The sequence below is a fragment of the Drosophila novamexicana genome, unplaced genomic scaffold, assembly GCF_003285875.2.
Source record: "Drosophila novamexicana strain 15010-1031.04,08,12 unplaced genomic scaffold, DnovRS2.1 tig00000986-arrow-arrow-pilon, whole genome shotgun sequence".
Classification (NCBI taxonomy): domain Eukaryota; kingdom Metazoa; phylum Arthropoda; class Insecta; order Diptera; family Drosophilidae; genus Drosophila; species Drosophila novamexicana.
Genome location: NW_020824835.1, coordinates 714,026 through 740,190, shown reverse-complemented (window position 1 = coordinate 740,190; position 26,165 = coordinate 714,026). Strand labels below are relative to the sequence as shown.

Sequence of the window (26,165 nt, the reverse complement as noted above, 5' to 3'; positions counted from 1 at the left end):
GCTTTACTCGAGGCTATGGTGGTTATTGTTATGTATGAATTTAAAAAAAAGAGGTAGATAGAAACAACAAGAAATTAACGCTTGTCTGTAAAGCTTTATCAAGAGATGTATATTATTATTATTTATCTTTTATTAGCAGACTTTGCTATTGAGTTCATGGTTGCAGAAACCTCATCTCCCTTTCCCAGCTTTAACTTTTTGAGAATTGCAAGCGTCTTGCAAATGAAATATATACAGCGTGCATATTAGAGTGAAATTTATGCTAATCTTGTGCTCTCTATTATTTGAGAAAAATATATTATTTACATTTTTTCCACTAAATTCCCACACATATTTTTACTTTGCAAAGAATTGAATGAATGAAATTAAACAAATTTTGTAGGTCAAAAAGTAAATATTAAACAGATTTTTTTTTAAGAGAAAATCCTTTTTATAAAATACATTTTCGTAGAAGCCCATCTAATGTTAATTTCTTTCAATCAATATCAATTAATAAGATAATAAAGAGAAGCTTCTGACTTTTCAAGCACATTATATATTTTTTTTGAAAATTTAAAATTTTTATTCCAATTATTAAGTAATAAAATAAAAAAAAAATTATTTTTAATGATTTAATCATAGCTCCAAATAAATGCACATTTATTTTTTATATTCCCTTACTCATTCTCAAATTTTTGCATTTTTAATAACGAATCGAAATGTATCCATTTTAAATTTTCATACACGGTTAACTAACTTTTCTTAAATGATCTCAGAAAAGTATTTGGAGCTGAGAATTTAGGTAGCAAAAAATATTCAATTTCCCTTGGGAACTCTTATGAGCTTTATAAACTGGAAATAAATGTTTTCTATGTCAAGCTCACAAATATGTGTGTGTGTATCTTATTCACACATACGCACACAGATACATAGCATGCATGTGTGTATGTGTGTGTATATTTGTGAGACGCTTGTATTTGTGTCTCTTCTAGTTGGGCGCGTGTGTTAAGCTTCACTTGAATGTGATTTATGTGATCCGTTTAAAATTTATTGCCCCAAGTTTTGTTTGTACACACACAGCGTGTGTGTGTGCAAAGCTTTCATTGTAGAATTACCGCGTGGTTCGTTGCGCTACCCATGTTGCTACTAATGTTGTTGTTGTTGCAGCTCTTGTTGTTGCTGTCGCTGCAATTGTTGTCGTTGTCGCTGTTGTTGCTGTTGTTGTTGTTGTTGTTGTTGTTGTTGTCACTGCGCCCAGCAACTGCCGAGTGACACAAACAAACGAAAGTACAAAAACAAAAATATGTAAAGAAAATACCAAGGAACGGCACAAGCCCCTTGACAACAATGGTCTTCGAAAGGGGAGTTCTGGTGTGTGTATGTGTGTGTGTGTGGGGGGGGGGGGGGGGGGGGGGGGGGGGCTACCTAAAGCAGCACCAATTGCAGTTGCAATTCTTTGGCTCTGCAGTTGATGGCCTTATGTGGGCCAAAGCATTGAATGATTGAATTGCCAACTCTATATCATTTGGCCTCCTCTTGCCCACTTTGCTGGCACTAGCTAGCGCTGCACTAGCGCTTACTTAGACCTCGATTCGGGTCTAACAATTGGACTCCTCCTCTCCCAATCTCGATGGAGTAGCTACAGCTGCTTGCCTGGCGTTTAGATGGCAAAACGTGACGAGCATTGGTAAGGGACACTCGGTTCTCATTGCCTTAGTTGTCAGGTGGAGCTCGGAGTCGCCCCCGCCTGTGCCCCGCCTTGCACATGCTTAATAAAGTTATGAAATTGCAATGCGTGCGTTGAGTTTTGCAACTTTAAGTGACATTTGTGTGACAGACATGCGCGCGTGCATCCGTGAAACTGTTTTCGTGTCACGTGCAACTGTCAGAAGTTGTTGCACACGAGGGGGGTTGTATTACAAGGGGGTACAGGCAGATGCATATTGCACACAATGGAAGAAAGCGGATAATCTACCGATTGTCTTAAAAATGTTTCAGTACAGAAAGGACTTTTGGGAATACCTTGAATATGCCTCGGTTATTGTTGGATTTGTATTTTGACAAATATAAGTTATTTATTTTGTTTAAATGAATCATTTTCTATTCCAAATATTTCATTTTATATTAAAGATATTTATGCCTCAATTATTATTAGGATAAATTTTATAAGTTTTCGGACAGAAAGTCTTTTTCGGGAACACCTGTAATATGGCACCCTTTTTTATTTTATTTATTTATTTTGATTGTATTTAAATTTTCCGTATGCGGAATTTATTATAAAAATTTTTAAATGTAATTAAATCAAAGCTTTTTTATAAAGGAGCACATTTTATATTTTCTATATAAATTATGAATCCATATTAAATTTTTTTTTGTAGATTGGCAGATTAAATTTTTTTGATTGAAGAAAATATTTCATTCATTGTTTGTTTCCGCCATTCCACTGTCACTTTTTTGGCCGAGTTCTCTTTGCGCTTTACGCAAATGTTTTCAATGCGAAGGTCAAGTGATTTGTTTATGAGCCCGGGACGCGTAACGGTTAGCAATTTGTTGTGACACGTGTAAGCGGCAAGCCGGCAACAGCAACAGCAACAGCGACAACAACAACTCATTAACCCATGCTGAACTCTGAAGCCAGAATCAAGCGACCAACCAGCCAACCAACATCTGTAAGCGGCAGAGATCGTTCGGACAGGGGGACGACGGTCGTGAACAGGAACCAACTGACAGCTACAAAATTGAGTTAGTTAACAGTTTTATACGCAGGCGCGCAGATTTTGCGTGTTGTGCGCGGAATGCAGCCAACTGAGAGATGGCCAAACGAAATTGAAGACGGTCGACGGGACAGATAACAAACACCCAAGTCTCCAAGTCCCTAAGTCGCCCAGGCCCGTGCCCGTGCATGAGACCAAGACCGAGTCCCAGGTCCAGTCAACAAAGCAACCAAGTGACACTCACAAAATCTGACAGAGGCAGCGGCTTTAGATGCTTCTCATTGTTGTTGCTGGTGTTGGGGCTGAGTGACCATCGCGCATGCGCAGCCGTTTTGCTTTATTACAAGGAGACGAAGACGAGGACGGAGCTGGACATTGGGCACTGGGTACTGGGCACTGGGCAGGCGTGTGCAGGCGCGTCAAGTGACACATGAAAACGAAATGAAAATGACAGTTGCAAGTGACAGCATCGCCATCAGAGGCAGACGTTGCCATAGGCCCAATGACACTAGCTTCAATTGTGATTAATATATTAAAATAAGAAAAAACTGTGCATTGTTATTAAGAGCAAAAAATCGTAGTATTCAATTGTATTTAGTTTTTGTACTAATTTGCTTTTAGAAGGCGAGTTTTTAAAGCAGCCATTAAGCTTTTATCAGCTTTTAAAGTTGCTGTTAAGCTTTCATGAGCTTTCAACGCTTTTTTAACAGATATTGATATAAGCTGTGAAAAAACAAAAGTGAATGGAAAAGAGTTTGGTAATATAAGTTGGAAAAATAGGGACAGAGCTATCATTTCTTTATATACAATTTAAAAGACATGACTATTACAGAAAGCTTGCCCGAAGATCCACTGAATGCAAAGGCAAAATGTAATTATAATGTATTATACATATTGGACTTCAGTAGCTGTACAACTGAGTAAAACATTACCATTTTCAGCTCGTGTCATTGTGGCTTTAAGCTGACTGCAACTGCGACTTGACCATTGTAATTTCATTTGTAATTAGCTGAATGCGGCATGAGTTGCTTCTCAAATGGCACAGTGGGTCGAAGTATAGCCAAGTGCCGAAAAAAGTGTTGCTGCTGCCGCTGCTGTTGCCGTTTGGTTGTTGCTGCCTGAGTTTTGGTGCGACATTTTGGTGCGCCGTATGCCATATTTTATTTCCATTGCCAAAAGTGTCATGTTACAGAGATTTATGTGCACTGTCACCACGGACGACGATGCTGCTGCCTTTTGAGCCATGTTTGTTGTTGTTTTTGTTGCCGTTGCTGTTGCTGGGCAGTTAAGTGTAAATGTGTGCGTGTAAAAGAGTGTGTGTGTGTTCACGCCCAAAATGTTGTCATGTTTTGTGACGTAGAGAGAATTTTTATATGTATAAATAAAAATGTGTTGTCTACCAATTCAAATGCACGATAAGCAACAGCAGCAGCAACTCGAAAATGCCTGACTCTCTGTCAGTTATCAGCACACATACACTCACGCACACACGCACACACATGCACGCACATACGCACACACTTAGTCAGGAATCCAATCAGTGATTTATGCCTGACCAATTTCATTGGAAAGTGTTGCGGGATTCGTAGCTGGAGGCATTTTTTAACCATTTGGTTCTAGTCGCACTCTGTTACCTGTTTCAAAGAGGCCCAGAGCCTCGGAGACTGCTGACACTTTCTTTTTCTTTCACTTCATTTGCAACAGCAGCAACAACGAACATGAGAACAACAGCAACAACAGCAGCAGCAATTGGCGCCAGAGGCAACCGCTTCGTTTTAGTCCTGTTTGGGTTGGGTCTGGGCTCAGGTGTCAATACACTCGCATTTGGTAGCCGCAGAGGCGGCCATTGGACATGCCCATGTCCTTACCCCGATCCCTATCCCAATCCCGATCCCGATTCCAATGCAATTCCCAATGCCCAAGTCAGAGCTGACAATGACATATTTGGCTGGCACTTTCATCGCACGTCCATGTTAATATGCTCAAGATTTATAGCCTCTCTGCTTTCGGTGACAAAGGAAATGGCATTGCATGTCAGCTGTTATTGTAGTTGCTGTACTAGTTGTTGTTGTTTTAGTTGTTGTTCATGTGGGCACCATTTTGTTGTTGCTGTGGAAAGTTGCATAATTTTTATGGGCTCTCGTTAATAGATCATCAATTGAGATTGGAAACCATTTCGATAAGCTGTGGTAGGTCGCATTCGAATTCGTTTGAATTTGGGAAAAAGTTTGGGCATGTGGTTTCAATGGTGGTTGCTGACAGAAAATTAAAAACCAAGTGAGTGGAATTAAATAGAAGTTGAATTTTAAATTGCATTTTATATTCAATAAGAGAAAACAATGGAGTCTTCTAATTACAAACTGAAAAGCAATCAATCAATCAATATAAAAACTCCAATCAAAATATAAAATCCGAGAAGAGGGATTTTAAAAAGCGCTAAGAATTGTATTTAATTAACTTTTCTTTCTATCATCCTTGGCGTTTCATTCCTTTTATCTAAAAAATCTAAATAAGTTATAAGAAAGCCAACACAGCTGTAATATATCTTCCGCACTCTACGTTTAATTGGCGACGAATAATAAATAAATTCAATTGCTTCAATTCAATAAATGCACCAATAAAACCTGCATTCAGAAATTAATTTTAATAAAATTACCTAAAAAGCTGCATGCTACAAAATTCACTTAGAAACTGATAAGTCTAGCTAAGAGTTCAAATTTGAAGATCCAGGTGTGTTCTGCGGCCTGTATAACACTTTTAACTGGCTGCTATAATTCACTTCGATCTGCCTTCTAACATCAAACGCAACTCCAAGCAGAGGCAGCCGTAACGAACACGAGCTCTGAATATCGTTTACGATCAACGAGAATCCAACTAGCCGACAAAATGTTCCAATTCGAATAATAAAAGGTGAGATTCATTCAGACGCAACGCTGAGCGCACATAATATTAAAAGAAAACCGGCTGTGGCTGAGCAAAAAGATGATCAATCACCTCACAAAGAGAGGGAGAGACAGAGCGCGCGCGAAAGAGATAGAGAGGCAGCAACTGAGAGCATACCTTTGCTCTGAGCAAGCGGTTCCGATCACGCTCAGGTGACGTTTGTTTTGTGTAGTTTTCATATTCTATTTTCCGATTTACCTGCTGTACCTAAAATTCAAAATGGGCTTACACAGATACAGAAACAAACAGTTACAGATACAATTACAGATACACAGGTTGAGTTGCAGTTACGATTTGACTGATGGCCTCTGCACTTGGCTGGCGGGCATGGCGGTGACATGACGTGTGAGTCGCCTGCTCTGCGATCCACGATCCGCGATCAGCTGATCGCCATGATGGCCGCGACTAAAAGCAGGTTTCATTTCTGGCTCGTTATTAATCATTAGCACGCACATGGAGCAGGGCAGCAGAGCGAGAGAGAGAGAGAGGGAGCGCGCGCGAAAGAGCACGTGAATCATTTGAAATTTGAAAACATTTTGATTTTGAGCTGTAAATTTATGGGCAAAGCAGAAGCCGACGGTTGCCACTGCGCGACATGCACAAAAGTCATTTATTTATTTCTTTTGACCTAGAAATTTTGGCGAGCAGTAGCTGCGATACGTATCTGCAAGATACACATAAGCACACTAAAAAGTAAAAAAATAAACAGACGCACGCACTTCCGCTGCCAACGGTCCGCACCGCAGAGCCAAACCTGAAGCCTGAACCCATAAATTATCTGCACCACGCTCTACTTCTACTCCCTTCAAGCCTGAGCCCGAACTGAGCTTCAGCTCGCAGTTGCCCAGCAAATCATAAGTAAATTTGTTCAAAGCAAAATCCACAGCAAACCGAAAGTTTACAATCGCAACCTTTTGCAGAATTCCTTCATTTGCCAGCTGACCGTCGAACGAGAACGTGAACTGATCCGGCTACCAACTCGCAGCGATTGGCAGGGCCTATCGCAATCGCTATCAAGCGGAGGCCCCAGCGTCAGATGCAGATTCTGTTTCGGTTTCGGATTTTGTTTACCGCCGGCATTTCGCAAGCCGCGCGCGCTTCTATCTGTGTGTGTGTATGTGCTGGTGTGTGTGTAAATATTTTGATGTGGAGCAAATTGCTTTTTGGCGGTTAATAAATTTTCAAATTAATTGACTAATTGCATACCTACAGCGTCGCCCAAGCAGGCAACGAAGCAAAAAATGCAAAAGATACAAAAACAACAAAAAATAAGAAGAAAAAAAGTATCTCAAACTGTGCTGCAAGTGAATTTCGTCGCTGATTTCTTGTCGACATCGTGAGTTCACTTAGCAAATAATTTTTGCCCTAGTCTCTATGGATTACTTGCCGTAATTGTGGCTCTAATGTCACAATTGCCAGTTGCAGTGATATAAAAAACAAATGGCCGCAAGCTCCATAACATTTACAATGCTCCGCAAATGTAAAGTGGGTGTGTCCCCGCCTAAAGATACTCGGATAATACGAGTAGTACAAGTGCAACCTTTCATTAGCAGCCGTAAACAAATGAAGCGAATGAAACGAATGAAGCATAGTAATAAACATGGACTCTGGCCTCTACACTACAATTACAAAATTATCATTGGTTTAGAAGTATTCATAATTTTAATACTCTTAATGGAAGCGCTGAGCTCCCCGAGTGCTGGCCACATTGACTGATGTAATGAGCCATAAAAGACCATTCCAGTCCCAGGAGCATGACTTAAATAAATATCTAATAGATTGCAAATTTTTTGGAGCAAGATTGATTAGATTGTGGAAATTCCAAAAGTTCTATAAATATGTGAATTGCCGAGCACAGATCCGGGTTGGAATACAAATGTTATGCTCAATTCCATTCATGTTAATAATCTAAATATAAAACTGGTTGTACCGGCTGATTCACTGGCTGACTGACAACGGATAGCCCATACCGCAAGGCCCTACAAACTCATTTGCCGACAGGAGTTACCTTTACTGATATATGGGTTTAAGATTGTTACGTATGCATATATGTTCTCCTACCATTTTCGTGAATTTAAGGTTTACTGATTTTTCATGCGCTGATTATAAGTTGTGTTGGCAATCTAAAACAAAGTTATTTCTGCCTATGCCCTCACTAAAGACTACTCTCTTTTTCTTTACCTTTTTCCATAATTTTAATAATCTTTTTTTTCCTATTGTTACTCGAGCCCTCTCGCGATTCTCGCGATGCAGTGTAGAAATCTAATAAAATGTATCTCTGCTCATGATCACATTCAATTTACTCTCCTGCAATCGCTTTCTTTCTTTTCTTCCTGCACGTCAGGATATGGTATATAAAATATAATATTATTTCATAAATATGTGCTTCTCTTGAAATATCAAATGAAGGGCCAACTGTTCTATTGGCATCAATACACTGTGATTTTCTGCCCCCATATTATCCACAAGTTATCATTTATAGCAAACTGTCTTATAACAACATTAACAGAAATTTTACACACATCCGCCCACTAGACGTTGGTCCAAGTGTTCATTACAGCAATGAAGCCAAATTACTAATTCATTAATTGAAACCTGGTGGTTAGCTCCAGCTGTCGTTGTCCACTGCCACATGTGGCAGCCTTCTATTGGCTGCCCTCTCACCTGCTTCCTCTCTCTCTCTCTCTCTCATCTTGTTCGTTCACGTGCTGCAGATGCCAACGGGAAAAACGAAAGTGCCGTGTGCCATTTTATGAAGTGTTTCTGTTTCAGTTTGCTGTTCGAGGTCCAGGACAACACTTACGCTTGCCGAACTACAAAATGCTCCCCAGTTAATAATTTCAAAGAGTCTGTGTGTAAAATCATATGTAGCACGTTGAATGTGCATGCGTATCTATAAGATACTTTAGTTGAATTCTCTTCGGTGTTGATGTTTACGATGATTTTGATGATGATGATGATGGGCTTGTTGATTTTCTGTTTATTTTATGAGGGTCTCCGTCTCTCGTCTCAGGGTATAAATTACTCGTAACTCAAAGCTCAATCAAATGAATGGATAAACCTTTGAGTTGTCCATGCACTTGTTGAGATCGTAGAGCATAATTTATGTCTAAACGTGCCGCAATAATCTCTGTGTTACACAGCACTCTCTAGGTTCTTCCCTCTCTCTAGCTCTGTCTCCCCCACAATCGCTTCTGCTGAAACGTTTTATGTAAGCTTTACTTTATACGGGGTTTTTTGTGAACCTGCCCCAAAGCATATGTGAAATTTTTGCACTTTGGCCGCATTTACACTTTGCAGTTTCTTTTTTGTGGCTCTTTTTTTGGCGACTGTTGGGACGGACATTTGTCCGTATTGCAGGTGCAGGTAGCTTCGCGGCAGCCTCGTTTGTTGTTTGTTTGTCTGGCCGCTTGTAATGTCTATGAATATGAATTATGGAAATTGCACAACAACAGCCAACGCAAAGCGGCTGACAAGGACAACAGCCAACAGTCTCACAGGACACAGGATACAATTACAGTCGCAGTCGCAGTTACAGCGACAGTTACAGTTACAGTAACAGTCACGAGTACTCGTTGTTCATCGATGCGTTTTTTGGGTGAGATTTTTATGCGGGTCGTTGGTACAGTGACCAAATTATTGGCGCCAGAGAATTGGTCCAGCATTAAAGATGCATGAATTTAATAGTTCAATTGCAGCTCAGATTTTAAAATCTCTGGAAATCGCATAGATTCTGTTAACAAGGCAGCAGCAAATAAAATTAAATAACCAAAATTACGAAATTATACGCAAAGAGGTATTTGCACGGCCCGCGGTCACGCCCCCGCCACATTTGCCCAGTCAGCCGACATTTACATTTAATGCTTGCAAATTTAACAAATAATATTCAATTAACAATTTGAATATGAATTTATTACAGGGGCCAGTCCAAACGGAGGCCGGCCCGCTTTCAAAGTGGTAACAAGTTCGAGACATCGACGATGTGTGTGCGCCGCAGAGGGTTAACTGTGTGTCGGGCGGAAAGGCAGTTGGCAGCGAGTGGTGGGTAACGAGTTGCTGGCCAAGTGGCCGACTTGTTTACCCTGCCAGTGGCAACGGCTGCCGAAGACGAACTGAGGAAACGAAAAGAAAACAAAAAAACAACAACTGAAAACTTATGTGAAAAAGGTGGGAAAATGCAAGCATTGTTAGTCTTAAGTTGAGCAGCAGCAGCAGCAACAACTATAACAGCAGCAGCAACAGCAGAGCTTAAAGGTAACGATGCATGCAACATTGACGCTGCCGCTGCCATTGCAGTGGCCGCTGCTGCTGACGGAAGCCGCGCAGGAAGCACAAGGAGCACGAGCACAATTCCTGGCGGCCGCACATTTCAATAATTATTAACTGCAACATGCAACATGGAGCAGCCGCAACACACGCACACCACACACCATGGCCATGTGCTACGTGCAACGTGCAACATGCAGCACAGTAGCTGCCGCCACAATTCGAACGCGACTCTGGACCTCGGTCGCGGCCGCGCCTGCAATTATCAAAACTTGTCCAAATTGACATTTTTTGTATTTTTGTTGCGGCTGCCACTGTTGTTGTTGTCGTTGTTGCAGTTGTTGTTGTTGTTGCCAGGCGAACCGCGTCGTATTCTGGAATAGGGTGTGCAACGGGGAGCACGGCCATTGGCATTTGGCACGTTTTGGATTTTGAAATGCAAACACGGCATTTAATTCTATTAAGCCCGCAATTTAATTATCTCTTTGGGGGAAAATGTCATGTTCAATGTCAGCAGCATTGCGAATGACGGCCCCGCCCACCAAATGGATACAGCCCCAACCCCACCACCTTCCCCTAGTTGCGTTTAGTTTGCGCCAACTGTTGGGGTTCTAGCTCTGTTTTTGTGCTGTTAAAATGAGTGAGAAATGACAGCGAAATTATGAGATTTTACCTGCGCGGCACAAAATGATTATCATTATTATAGGTTGTATTTAGCGGGTAAAAGGTGGGCTTCGTTGTCATATATACCATATGCTATATAGATTATATCATATTATGTTCCCTTTTCTATGTACATTGTAAAGGAAATAAGATTTTATCAAATAATTAAATGAATGGAAATCAAGAGCCAAGAGTATTTGCAAGTTCTCGTTTAAATAAACAACAGAAATCAACTATTTAGTAAGAATCTTACTAAGAAGATTATAAAGCATAAATGAATAACAATAATCAGTTTCTGAAAAATAACAAGACAATCTGTAACATGAACTGAAGTTAATATTTAAGCACATTTTTGGGATTGAAAGACTTTAATACTTATGGAATTTTTCTTTCTATCATCCTATATATTGACAGTTTAGTCTAGCTATTGGTCTCATATTATTATATACTTTAATATACAATAAATCATATTAAAAGATAACAAAATTCATATTATTTAGAGTAAACTTAACTGGGGATCGTTTCGCTGAGCCAACCTTAAATACCCACTCACTTTGGCAAAGTGGTAGCTCTCTGCAGTGGCACCTAGTTGCCAGCTCCAATCTATATCTCGCATCTTATCCCAACTTTAGCCAATTGCCAAGTGCCAAAAGTACTGCCCACCGCACTGAGGATGACCGCGGCCAGGATTGCCGTGGAGCATCTCTAGAGATGCAAACACTCACGCTTGGACTAGCTGCCCACTTGTTGCGTCTGTGCCAATATTTAGCTACCGCTTTGCACGAGATAATCAATTGAATATAGTCAATAATAAGCCAAGGCAGAGTCGAGCCTCGATCTAGGGGAAGGGTGACGTGTGGGTTGGGTTTGGGTCTTAGCTGGCAAAGTCTGGGTGGCGCGTCTCGGCAATTTTGCGCCTCAATTCATGCCTTGCGCCGGCTTGATTCATGTAATTTGAGTGGCTGATCAGTCTGGCGGCCTTTCAGTTTCGCAATTGCTCAGTTGCCCAGTTGCTCAGTTTGTCAGTCGGGCAATCTGTGCGTGTAATTGGATTTTAAGAAGTAGCTGCTTGAAGTCGACGTCGACGACGACGAAGCGCTGATTGATAACCTCGCAACGCGAAGGCTCCACCAAGCAACTGGCTGAAAAATAAACGCCTCCAGTGGCTCTGGGCCACAGAAGTCGCCGCTTGCCGATAGCAGAGGCAGGCAGAGCAGCGGCTGAGCATTGTGGCCGCAGTGCGAACCACTTGCGACGTGTGGCTGGTGGCTGCTACTTGACTCTGTTTAATGTTAACATTAATTGCGCTGACGTTGCGTGTTGCCAAGCCGCATTTGGCCTAATCAGCTGGCAGGCAGCTTGGAGCTGGCTAATCAATCATTTCCACACGGTCTGGGGCTGGCGCATTTGAGTTAACGTTTGACGCCCCTAAGTTACAAGAGAAGATTCTCAGCTCGTTTTCCTCTCTGACGCCTTCAATTTTGCTTTGCCAATGTCTCTTTGGGGAGTATGTAGCACCAACACCTTTTGCTAATTTCTAACTAATTTCTAATATTAGTAGACAACTCTACAATATTCTAGGCTGGATCTTAACCAGTTTCGTTGCGCTAATGCAAACTAAATTAAAAATATAAAAGAAATAAAAATGTGGAAATTTTCTTACCCATGTCTGTTGATATGCCGCCGTATTGTGTTAAATCAGATCTTATCTTACCTGAAAATGCAGAAGACCAGAGAAGAGAAACGTTTAAAAAATGCTAAAAAATGCCACAGCAGCCGCTTGGCGAGACGCAGGGGGAGAGCGATGCGTGAGGTATTAATGCTTAAGCAGCCCCACGTGTGGTGGGGCCACTTTTGTAAATTGAAACTAAGCTTTCTTGTTGTTGTTGTTGTTGTTGTTCTTGCTTTTGCCATAATGCTGCAATTTGCAGTGGAGTGGGTGGAGGGATTTAGGAGGAGCGTTGCCAAGTACACTCTGAACAGTAGCCGATTAGGGACACGTTCGTTTGATCTTTCACCTATGCAACTGATCACATACGAAGTGTAAGGCAACACTTATGGTTCAACTTGTTAAATCAGCTGCGATTAGGACTTAAGAAAAAGGTTAGCTTAATAAACAGTTTGATGGTCTTTGATCTAAGTCAATTTTTGCCGCATACCAAATGTTACTGTCCAAACTAGTTTTATTATACCCTGCACCCATTAAAAATGGGTATAAGGGTATATTGTATTTGTGCAAAATCCAAATGTATGTAACAGGCAGAAGGAAGCATCTCCGACCCCATAAAGTATATATATTCTTGATCAGCACCAATAGCCGAGTCGATCTAGCCATGTCTGTCTGTCTGTCTGTCTGTCCGTATGTATGAACGCTAGGATCTCAGAACCTATAAGAACTAGAGACTTCAAATTTTAGATGTAGGTGCTCCAGTGCCTGTGCAGATTGAGTTTGTTTCCGATAATCGATAAAATCGATATCGATATTCTGTTTTTTTTGGCGATTTTGGTAAATAATAAGAGCTAGTGTCACCAAACATGATATATAGCTTCTAAAATATAATATATATGTGCATTTGATGTTGGAAGAAGAGGGTTCAGGGTAACCCTTAGTCGGGAGCTTCGGACTAGAACCTCTTACTTGTTTTATTCTATTTTTGTTGCGTTGGGCTACCCAACTGAGAAAACTACTTAACTTAATAATAAAGGCTCTGACGAAAATACACGGATAAAGGCTTCGTTTGCAATGGTATACGGCCGGCTTGTACAGATCGGCCCAATACGAAGACGAAACATTTTTTTCAAACACATACCGGGAAAACTTACAAACGCATTGCTCAAAACAGCACAACCCGGTCGAAAATAGAGAAGTTTAAAATTATTCGCAACTTTTTATTGATAGAAGCATCTTTACCCGATGCTTTGCTTAATATTTCTGATGGTAACGTACGAGCTATCGAATAGGTTTAAGTTGAAAGTTACACTTGATAAAATTATTTTAACTGTATAATGACTTAAGAGATCTGCTGCTCAAGAGAAAAAGAGTTCTAATTACGAGACGTGTCGAGACTCGGAAAAAAACACAGCGCATACCCATCTCTGCATTCAATTTATATTTACGTTATGGCTTATTGGAATATTTTTGTGTAACAATATCAATCTATCAATCAAATAACTAAAGCTAATCCCACTTTTAAAAACACTTGGAATTTCGTCTGGCGCTACAAGAGCCTTCATTACGTTCTGACCAAACCCTTTCGCAAACAGGCTACTCCCCTCTCTCCTCCTCCCTTTCAACTAGATGCCTCTGCCTCTGCCTCTGTCTTGTATTTCTATTTTATACTTTTTCTCACAATTTTTAGCGCCGTTTGTTTGTTTATGCCGTGAAAGTGCAAAATGTAAACAATCAAAATGCCAACGCGCTCAAAAGTAGTCTGGTCGGGTGGGTGGGCGTAGTAGGGGCTGAGGGTGTGGAGTCATTGAAGGTGGCACAGCAAAAAGGTAAAGTATAAAAATATGATTTAATGGCAGCGATAAAACACGTGTGTATTTAAATATGCGCGCCTGGCGCCTGAGTAAACGTAATTTTCAGCTGAAGAGCACACAGTGAGCGGGGAAGACACCGCTAGAGCAGGAGAGGGAGAGAGAATGACAGGGTGGGAGGGAGAGTAGTAGACCCAGACGGACATCCAGATGCAGACTGCAGACATAGCACCCGAAAAAGAAACAACAAAGAAAAATATTAAATTAAAAATAAAAGGAAACACAACTATGCGCGGAGTGTGGGTGCCCGACTGTGAGCAGGGGCGCCAACTAAGAGTAAACGAAAAATTTGACAAACGCTTTTTTTGCTGCAGCAGCAATGAAAATTATGAAAACTGTAACGGGGAAGAGTGACAGAGAAAGTAGAGGGGCAAAAAGGCAGCCACTTTAGACAAATTCAAACAAATGGTTGGCGGCTCGCCGGATCGCCGGCAGACAGGAGTCTGCAAAGGGTGTTTATTAGCGACGTGCGCGACGAAAAATTAAACCTTAAGTTTGCGGTTAGAACTGGCAACCATTTCGTCAAGTGCAGCCAGTCTCATCCCATCTGGCTGCTGGGTGTTTGTGTTTTTACACCTTTTTGAAGGCGCATTTAGCTGATTTTTATGACTTTTTAAAGCGGAGCACGCTCTTGACAAATACCCAGCCGCATAAATGAGCTGGCTAGCCAGAGAGACAAAGAGGGAGAGGGAGAGAGCGTAAGCCAGAGAAATAGAGAACAGAAAGAGTGCGCATTTGTTTGCAGTTTGTCTGCAAGTTCTTTGCGTTTTTATTGCCCCATCAAAGGCGCTGATAAAAATCTTAATTGCCGACCCAAATAAATAGACGGCACGTCGAGCACATGTCAGCCAGTGAATATACCATATAATACCATATCATACTAAAGCAGTAGCTCTCCAAATTTAAAGAAATAACCAACTATTTGGTTGACTTGAAGACTCGCCCTTCACTTTCATGGGGGAAAAACTCGTTAGCTATTTAGCATAAACACTTTCCAGCCAAGCGACAACTTTGACCAGCAACTGATAAGAACTGAAACAACAAAAGCAACAACAACTGCAACCAGAAGAGGCAAAGAAGTTGCAACGAAAGAAGTCATTAAGGAAACATTAAATTGACATTAATGTGGCAAGGCGGAGACAGAGGCTCCTACTGGTCAGGCGCCGAAAAGGGAAGCGAAGGCTGGGACACGTTGGGGCGCTCACAGGCGCCAGCAATGGGTTTTTAGGGGCTACATCTTTGAGTTCAATGCACGGCAGTAAATCAAAATAGTTGGTCTATTATTCATGTTGGCCAAAAGTCGCATATACCATCGATTCGCTTTTACCAAATATTTAAACTGGTATAACAGTTACCCAGTTTTGCATGGAGCACTCGTAAATCACAGATGGGAGACTTGGTAAACATGAGAGGCTACTGTTCGAGTTAAGCGAAAGAGTGAGAATGGGTCAAGAGAACTGAGCCGAGTGGTCGCTAGTCAAATGCTCTAACCCAGTATGCGAGACACAAAATTTATATTTAATTGCACCTAAAGTGACTATTTATTTTCTATATAGTCTTACATATACGATTTATAGAGTATTGCAGATATTGAGAATTGCTTTGTATTAAATCAAGCAAATCACTTTAACATGTGATTTTTTTTTATTAAAATAAATGTCATTATATTGAAGAGAGAACCATTTCTCACTTTGTTTAATTTCTGCACCGCATTTTGCCTACCAAGCCAAATTTTACATATTTTAATAAAATGAAGATAAATCAAGAATTTATAAAACATTAATTTGGTACAGATTCAACCATTCAACCACTCTTGTGCTAGAGTTTTCTCAATGCCTAAACGAACCTTAATATATTTCCATATTAACCATACCAGCTGTTACTGGTTTAGGATAAAATATTTCATAAATATTATACTTTATTTTAAGCCACAGGCAAATATGGGTGATTCACTTGGCTAAACACAAAATACAATCTAATGTGATCTGCAACCCTTTACAAATATTCAAAGTATACCTAGCTCTTTTTGGCATTAGATAATGAAAGTTTGTATGTGTGTGTGTGTTTGCCACTAACTAGTCAACTTGTACTAAGTCTCACATAGTTTTGGTCTCTTGGTCTAGTGCCTCAAGGTAGTCAATGCATAATTGTGAACCTATAAATCTTTGTCTCTTTTGTTTTCGAGATTTCTATCTTAATTGAAGCTCATTATAATATGCGTTTCCTAGGTTTCCAACATAACGCAACTTGTGTTACCAACGAGCCAGCCAACGATCGGGCTCAGCTGGGCACATATATAGTATAGGCCCATTCATGGACTCAAAGTTGAACTGAGCCGATACTCGTATTCAAATGGCAACCTGGCTGGAGATCGGGCTCTGTTTGAGGTGCGTGGTGCTTTTGCACTTGAGAAGCTGCTGCCTGGTGGCTGGAGATCAGATCGCAATCAGCGTTCAAGCCAGCACAAATCCAATCCGATCTTGGCGAGGGCCCACCACCAATGAATTATTAATAATAAATAAATCATTATTAAAATCAAAATAATACGCAAATATGCATATTAAACGACAGCAAACAGCAACACACACGCACAGATACATACACAGATACAGACACAAATACAAATACAAATACATATACAGATACTCATATTCGGATACAGCACATAGATGGCCATATCCAAAAACTTCATGGCGTTGCCAGCTTGTGTTTCTTTTTATGTTTACGCCACTTTCTCATATGCACACACATACCTATACATGTAGGCATATCTGTATCTGTGCCTGTGTGTGTACACACAAGTGGTTATAATGAATGATTTGTTGTTTTATAATAAACACGCCGAACGGCGTCGCAGTCGACGTCGCCGCTATGACGTATGTTGGGGACCTGGGCCCAAAAAGTATTTCTTCTGTTGGCCACTGCGACGCTGGCCGCTGCCCTGAAGTCCGCGGCTACCCCTGCCCACCTCCCTTCCTTCCCGCCTGCCGCTCTTCCATTGCCGCTGCTGACTTGCCCCATCTCCAGTTGACCCTTTGGCATGGCGCGTTTTCGTTGCAGTTCTGTTTGCGTGTGTGTGTGCGTGAGTAACTGTGTGTGCTTTTTGCCGGGGCTGTGTTGTTGTTTTTATTAGGTATCAAAAACACCTTAAAACATGATTCCGCAACTGCCAAGAAGCGACCAATGAACAATGGTATAAAACTGACGAATCTGAATGAAACTTATCTAACTTATCTTATAATAATAAACTGATTGAAAACATTCTTATTTTAAATAATAACAACAAATTGTTAAATAGTAATAACAAAGCTGAAACATATTTTTTTCTATTTTCTTAAAATTTTCTCTACATTTCCGATGACGAGTGTCCAAGTCGGAACTGGAAATATTAAGAGATGGAAGTGCGTAATGAATTCTCAAGCTGACTGCAGTAGTTGCCAAGCCCACATTCTACATCCTATATCTTACAAAATGACAATGTTTACTATTCCCTTGTAGAGAGTATTATTGTTTCATCAACAGCCAAGTTGATATAACCATGTCCAATCATCCGTCTCTCCGCCTGTCTTTTTCTATGTGAACTAGTCTCTCAGTTTTAAAGCTAGCGTCTTGAAAGATTGCATAGGTCCGTCTTTCTGTTGCAGGCAGTACATATGTCGGAGCTGCCGGATCGGACAGCTGTATTATATAGCTGCCGTAAGAATAATCGGTCGAAAAGTAGGTTCTTGCTTGGAAAAGTTTTCCGCATACCAAGATATCTTGACCAAACTCGGCATTTATTAGTTTCAGTATGATCTATATATATATATATAGATATATCATGTAGGTGTCATAATCGGTCGAAAATAGGTTATTGTTTAACAAAATATTCTGTTTTCCAATATATTTTCATCAAATTTAGCATTAATAGCTTCACAATTCCAACATAGACAAACGTCTGCAGGGATATTTTATCTTCTCCATATCTCGTTTTTCTTAATTCGGATATTAAATAATTGTTTTTATTTTTTATTAGCTATTACATTTTTAGCTAGTATATAGTTGATCTGTTGCCCACTGTATGTTCTGGGTTATACCCAAAAATTGCTTCTCGCCCTACAGTCTTTTTGTTTTGTTTTTTTTTTTTTAATATTTATTTTTTATTTTTATTATGGACCATGTGTCTGGGCCACTTTGTGTTGTCGTCGTCGTCGTCGAATTCGATGTCTGCGTTCGAGTCGTTGTCCGACGGCCGCCAAGGTGCTTATTAAATTCCTTATTTAAAAATACATTAAAAAATGCAAGAAGCTGCCCCAGAACACAGACCAATCCCCGAATGCGGCGAGTCATCAGCTGCTCAATGTTGCACCCCGGCTGCTGGCCGTGCGTCTGCTGCAGCCACATCCGCTGCAAGTTGTTAACCAATTTTTCAATCGATTTGATTTGCTTTGATTTTGCATTTTGTTGTTTGTTGCAAATTTGATTAAAAGCGCGCGTTGAAAATGTTTTCCTGCTTCTCGCGCTGCTTACATAATCATCAATAACAACATTTGGTTGGGGGTGCGTGCCACTTGTGGCCTATTAATTGCGTGTTGCAGTTGCAGTTGCAGTTGCAGTTGCGGCAATTCCTGCTGCCTGGCACGCCAAATGTTGGTAGTGCATTGGCATTTGAACTGAATATGGACTCTGCGAGCTATGAGTTATGAATTTTTGGTTATGCAATGTTGGCCAAAAATGTTGCCAAGAACATTAACCTTGAATGAAATGGAATCAGAACTCGACGTGCCTTTGGCCATTGTACGTGCATGCCACAATTGCTGCACTGCACTGCAACTAATTGACATAGATTTCCGAGACTGAGAAACAGACATAAAAAGGTCGATAGGTTCTTGGCTCATCTTGTGTTTCGGCCTCTGTACCTAAGCTCAGAGACAATGCCCACTGTTAATTGCGCCCATTTGCAGACGCAGCATGGACGCAGCCTCAAAATATGAATTATGATTGCAGCAGGACGTGTCAATTGCAGGACCTGGCCAGCAGATTCTCAAGGTCATTTCGGGGCAAATAAAGAAATGGGAAACGAAACATGTGCGGCTCGTCTTTTCAAATGATATGGATCTGTTTTTTTTTCCTGCGTGGGCAACAAAATTAGCCAAACAAATTTAGGCCCCAAGACACAACGTGTCAGACAGAAACACACACATATACAACTGGTATATAAGTGTGCGTGTGTGGGCCAGGCAAATAAAGCAAATTTACGAATTTAAGAATTTATGTTGAAATTTATCGATAATGACTTAAAAGCCTTCCGGACAATGATTTAATGGCCCCGCGCTCAACGTGTTCACACATAACACAAACAACAACAACAACAAACAAATCGCCAACTCAAACACCCAACAGCCAACAGCCAACAAAACTGAAGTAGGTTCTCAAATCTTAAACCATGTTTAGATACGATAAAAACGGAATTTTTCATTATTTTCTTGATTTTTTCTCTTTTTTTATTGCTTGGCTTTGGAGGCCGCTGGAAATGATCGATGATCGCTGGAAGTGTGCGCCGATTTATTTATGGCTTGATTTTGTTTTCCCCTCTGCGAATACTTTTGCGATGGAATCAGTGGCTCACAGCCAAAAACGCTCCATATTAAATTATTGTTCACATTACAAATTGTTTCGAGTGTAAAATAAATCAACAGTGCAAAAAATTTAGATTCGATATTGATTTTAATAGAGATTTGTAAGCTGATTTGAGCAGCAAATCAAGATTTGGAGTATGTGAAAATCGAGGAAATTGTTAGAAACCGTTTAAGTCGAATAAAGTCTAATAAATGAAAGGAATGAAGGTAAAAACATTAATGTATAATTCTTGGCGTATTTATAAGCTTTAAAGTGTGCTTAAAATGGGTCCTTGCAAATTTGAATTGACAAATAGTCAATTTTATAATAATAAATGAATATTTAAAAATTTAGTTTCAATCTTGATTTAAAAAAAAAAAACCTTTAAGTAAACAGAACAAAATGTTGTATTATAATAAAGGCGAGTATTTTGGGCGAATATATTTTTTAGCATATTTAATATTTAACAGATTTCTTTTAGATTACAATAAAAAAAATTAGTTTATATGTTAAAATCTTGATTTTCTGTTTGCGGAACTCGTAAACATTTTATATGCATCAAAACATATCTGTATGTATATATAAAAATTCAAAAACTATATAGAACAAAATGCATGTATAATATATTATACAATTATAACAGAACTAATGATAATAAATAATAATTCAATGATATAAATAAATAATTCAATGAAATAAAATATAACTAATAATTCAAATGTTGTATTCACCAACAGATCCAACAATTCACCCGCACCTCGAAGAACTCTAAGGCGTGGTGAGTTTTATGTTCATATCGTATTCTTATTGGAAACACTTCTGGCATAATTACGGTTGGTCTCTAAAAAAAACTCAGGTGTTAGAATTCTTAGAAGACCTATTTGAGTCTAGCTAGTCAATTGGTGTTGCTTTTAGGTAACACAACAATCAGATTTTGAGTGTTTCGCAGAAGAAATTCGCATGCAACACCCTGTATAAAGCAGCACGAAATGGGCTGTGAAATGCATTGTCAGGATTTCACGTTGGGCATAAATTACATTACGATCATCTCTGCTTTATAGCGGGAATCGATTGATTGAGATCGAGTCCGATGCTTGGGGAATGAAGAGCAATGAAGCACTTGGAGCGAACCAGTTCCGCAAAAACCTGTCGCCCGAGCGTACCTTCATCTCATATTTGGTTCAACTTTAATTGTTTTTTAACCAGCTGCATGCCCCTACGGGTGCTCGTGGTGGCAAGTTTGTAATTATCGATAGCCCAAGTGAAATTTGATTGATTTTTGCGAACTGCTGCTTTACTGCCCCTTACTGCTGTTTTGCCCTGCGGCCCAAGTGCCACATGAATGTTGCAAACTTAACGCGTTCAGAATGCGAATTGAAATTTATGTTTGCCCGCTGACCACCTACATGAAGGCGATCATAAATTTCGCTTGGTCAGTTTTTGGGGGTCTTGAACTGAACCCTGATTTATTTTTATTTTTTTTATTGGAATCGACTTAAAAATGGAATTTCGCTTATGATTATTGAAGGTGCTTTGTGGCTTATCGGCGACTGTTTGCGACCCCAAGCCCTATGAGCTGCAGTTGATAAGGTTTGTGCTTAGGACTCGCTACTAGAGGACGGGTAAATAGGCTGCGGGATGACCGACCGACCTGGACTTGGCTCGGCTGGTGGCCGAAGTGCTCGAAAAGGCTGTCTACTTGAGGACGTGCAGTACATAATTACATAATGGCGTTGTTAACTGTAATAAGCGCGCCTTCTGCTCAACCGCCCGACGCGAGCGCTCAGTGTGTGTCCTGGCAAAAGGATTTCTTCACGCTGCTGTTGGCTTTTTTGCTATTCTTGCAGCTCTTTTAGCCGCATGGCCATAATTTACTGCGTTGCCAGTTGGCTGCCGCGGCGGCTGCTCTTGTTGCACAAATTACAGCACAGTTTTGTTGCCACTTTGCCGCCAACGTTGTCGTCGTTGCAACAATTACTGACAACGTCGACGACGACGACGTCGCCGGTGAGCATCATTAAAACCAAAGGTGACAAAAATTAGTAAACAAAGTGTTGAAAATTATGAGGCAGCAGCAGCGCACAGTAAAAGTAGAGAACAAGAGGTAACTACCAGGTGCAGCTCAGTAGTTATATCTAGATCGGTTGGTTATGCCCAGTTCGAGTGGTTGGAGTTTTGTTCATGCGTCAGTTGAGTTGGCTTCAAGCTAAATTTGTGCCCAGTGGCCGATTAAACTTTAAATTAATGCGTTGCATTAAAACAGTGTAAGACACTTCATTTAAATATTGCAGAACCAATTAACAAATTCCAACTAATTAAGAATTTTGAAATAATAATATTTAAAGAAAATATATTGAGATATATTCTTTAGTTTTCACTAGACTTTGATTATAATTTATTTTATATTTTTTTGTAAGCCTTTTACAAAAAGTAAAATGAAATCATAGACACATTTTAAAAATTGTTGAAATGTGATTTTTGTTATTTTATAAAAAAAAAATTCTTCTGAACTTATTGAACTGAAGAAAAACATTTAATTTTGTTTTTCTTGAGAATAAATTTGAATTTTGTATTTGTTCTTTGCAAATTCGAATTTTTTGTACAGAGATTCAGAGTTTAATATATTATTATATTGGAAAATATATAAGGTACAGAAATATATTATTCAAAAATATTTTGAAAAATAAAAAACATATAATTTAAATGTTGAATCAAAGTAAATGACAATTTATTTTCTGTATTTTCATTATCTTTTTATTAAGTCCCGAAATTAACCAAAAAACTGATATTCGACCGAAAATTTATAAATGCCCGATCATTTTCAAAGAAATATAATTGTTTCAAAAACATTTTTTTAGTACATATTTATGTACGTTAAATATTTTTCAAAATAATTTTGTATTAATTACATAGCTTGCAAATCTGTTTAAACTAAATAAAGTCTATTCAGTTTATTTAAACTGTTTTTCCATAACGGCCAGACAGTGTCAACAATTTACTTATATTAGTCACAATATTGTTATTTTTAGTGACTGTTATTCACTTGGCAAGTGGGTGTCTAATGGATCATCACTTGACCAGGTAAACAACTATGAAAACACACATGACAACACATCTGTAGCTGCAACAACAATAACAACAACAAGGCACTTAACTTGGCTAATAAAAATGAAGCAAAACTGAATCGAACTGAAGCTTAAAATATATTTATGGATCAAGTAGAGAGTTGAGACTGCGCTGGACACTCACTTTTGCTTGGATCTGCTGTGGACTCACCTGCGATTGCCATCCAGGGGTAGAAGGTGTGATTGCTGGCCTGGTGTAAACTGCTGGCGGCCGCTGTTTGGGCCGCCGCAGCGCCCGAGATGGTGCAATTGGCATTCCATGGTGTGGCCGCGCCCACACCGCCGCCCACGCCGCTGGCTGTATTCTGTGGTACGCCGCCAGCGGTGCCGTTGCCGCCGCCAGCGCTGCCGCCGCCGCGATGGCTTACGGGGCTACCGCCCGATGTGTCCAAGTAGCCGCCGACGCGAGAGTCGGGCGTGCAGGCGGATGGGCGAACGGGCATGCCACCGCCCGCATTATTCTGTCCATTTGCAGCGTTGGGCGCATTGGAGCCATTTGAGGTGTTGCCAGCGGTGGCACCACCGCCACCGCCACCTCCGCCCCCGCCATTGGCGCCGCCCGTGTTCCAAATGTCCTTGTAGCCGTTGACGGCGTCCGCTTTGATATTAAGGCAATCCTGTTTGTAGGCACTGCCTGCATCCCCGTAGATCTTGTTGCAGGCAGCCGTGATGCTCGCATCGTAAGGCGAGTCCTGTGTGGTGCGCTGCAGATGATGGTTGGCGTAGGGAGACATGCCCAGCGATAGCGGGAAGCCTCTGTAGGCGGCCGCTGCGGCGCTGGCCGTTGTCTGATCGTGATGGCCACCCGTGCCCATTGTCATGCCCGTCGCTTGGTGCGGATGGCCATAGAAGCCGGAGGCCTGCTCAAAGTAGGAGTTCATGTTGTGGCTGCTGCTGGCGGTGAGAATTTTGGCGGTTAACTGGCAGCTACAGCAGCTACTAAAAGTAACTGCACGCGGCACACGGCACTCGTATACAAAATTTAGCACTCAATTGCGCTTAATTGCACAATGGGCATTGCCTAAGCAATAGTATTTAAATAAGTTAATATTATTTTTAAATAATTAATATATTTTGGTTTCAAGTTTTCTTTTTTTTTTCTTTTTTAATTTTTATTATTTATGCAATGTGTTTAAGTTTTACAATATTTTTTCAAATAATTTGGAATATTTGAAATTATTATTATTTTTTTTTAAATTTTTATTGCACTGTTGCCGGCTCGCATCAGTTATAAAATTCTATAAAATATTTGTATGTTTAAATTAATTAAGTTGCATTAAAGTTTCGTATACTTGATTTTGGTTTCGTTTTTGCAATTGCACGCGTGTTTAATTAACTTGACACTGGGCACTATATATATAATATTTGTTGGGTGTTAATAAGTAAATATTGATTTGAAGTATTCGAAGTGGCGCCTATTGAATCATTTTGAATTCAATGACTCGTTTAACATTCATAGCGTTATCATTATTGTTATTACAAACTATTATTATTATTATTATTATTATTACTATTATTATTGCTGTTATTGTTATTATAATTATTATTGTTATTAGCGCTGACCGAAACGACCGACGACGGCGACGAACGCGCGCTTCACGTTCAACTGACGCTTCAGATACGCTTCGAAATTGAGATTCAAATTGAAATTCAAATTCAAATTCAGATATTCACTGGCCACTGGACTACAGATACGAAGGCGACTGCGATTTCAGAGCGCGCGGGCCATACAACATTAAAATTGAGCGTACAATGCCAATAACAATAATGCCGCTGATAATGTGGGATAATAAAATAAAGCGCGCGCCTGTTATCCAAACCGTTGCCATCGAACGAATGTGCCACCAAATCGCAGTTGGTTGTGTTTTGACTGAGACTCAACTAAACTCAACTGAATGGCAACGGGCCACAAGCAGCGAACGTCAGCGACGGCAGCGTTTTGCCTGTAGAGCTCCCCCGATACGCAGCAGCAGCGGCGGCAGCAGCAGCAGCGGCAGCAGCACAAGAAGAAGAAGCAGCCAAAACAGAGAGGCGAAACACCGAACAACCGAATGAATGAGCGAAACCGAAACGGAATGAGCCATACTCGCTGCGCTCAGCAAGTGATAAGAGCTACTCAAACCAACGGCTCGCTCACTCTCACCAGTGAATCCAGTTGCCAGTGACTGCTCCATGCGTTCATTTGGCATGTTCGAGCAAGTTCATTCGAACATGTTTGAGCGCTGAGCGGAGAATTCACCATTTGCGCGTGTGGAAAACTCGCTCTGTCTGTGGAAATTCATCATGGAGGAGGGCTGATTTTTCTTATAGGCCAGGCGGCGTACGTTTTCACTCAAACGATTTTAGTCACTTTTGCACTCAATTCGACAGGCACTCTACGCTCGCCAGTTGCCAGTTGTCAGTCGCCAGTTGCACGCAACGCGCTTCAGATACAAATTCACATTCAGATACAAATACAATGCTTTGCTCGCCATGCCATGAATTTGTCCGTTGCATTTTGTGCGACGTCTCAAAATAGTTGAATATTTTGTTTAAGTTATATTTTTTTAATAAACAAAAGCATATTAAAAGTTCTTCATATTTATACAATATAAATATTTAAAAATTTAAAAATACCCATACTAATTTTAGAAAACTTAGGTTTTAGTTATATTTAATTTTCCTACATTTTATAAATTTTGAATTCCGTTTCAACAAACTCTTCGCAAAATATAAATGTGCAAACTAAACCATTTCGAAAACAAAATAGATTTCTTATTATAATTGGTATGTATTGATGATGTTATCAAATCCAAATATTTTTCTAGGTTGAGTTCTTTTAACTAAATCACTTTTACGCAAGCTTTATACTCAAACTAGAAGATACTACCCGACGTCGTTAGGTTGAAATGAATTATATTATATTGTTTGTGTAGTTCGTGCCTACTTCAAGCAGATGTAAACTCTAATAATCAAAATAAATAAATAAATAGATAAATAAAAGAGAATCTATATATTTATTTATTTACATAATTTATTATTGTACAAAAAAATAATGTAATAACTAAAGGGAGGCAGTGCTAGAATCTATTGTCATTAATACATCAAAATCTCAGATATTTTGCCAGCTATCCATATCGAGCCATTCTAGCACATCCGAGGGTCCCAATCACCTCCAAAAACAACAAACTTAATAAAGACTGGCTCCCTTTTTCTTCATTTAAATAGACGTATCTCAATTGCAAAAAGGAAAAAAATTTGAAATTATTTATAAATATTATTGAGACAAACACATTTATTTTAAATTTATAAATATAATAAAATAACTTTTTCTACACATGAGTTCGATCTTTAAACT

At 39.9% G+C, this 26,165-nt stretch overlaps 1 protein-coding gene across 3 annotated transcripts in view; it reads right to left on the bottom strand.

Annotated features, from left to right (window-relative positions):
* LOC115765631 (homeotic protein ultrabithorax) overlaps window positions 1-23,889 on the bottom strand; it is a 94,280-nt gene extending 70,391 nt beyond the window's left edge. The window contains exons 1-2 of one of the 3 annotated variants that reach the window (XM_030709282.1): window positions 22,953-23,889; window positions 12,229-12,279 (exon numbers count right to left, since the gene is read on the bottom strand). In XM_030709282.1, coding sequence (XP_030565142.1) covers window positions 12,229-12,279; window positions 22,953-23,709 — 808 coding nt within the window. In that variant the 5' untranslated portion in view covers window positions 23,710-23,889. The remainder of the gene's footprint in view (window positions 1-12,228; window positions 12,280-22,952) is intronic. The other 2 variants (XM_030709283.1, XM_030709284.1) reach the window with 2 other exon arrangements.
* Window positions 23,890-26,165: the final 2,276 nt, after the last annotated feature.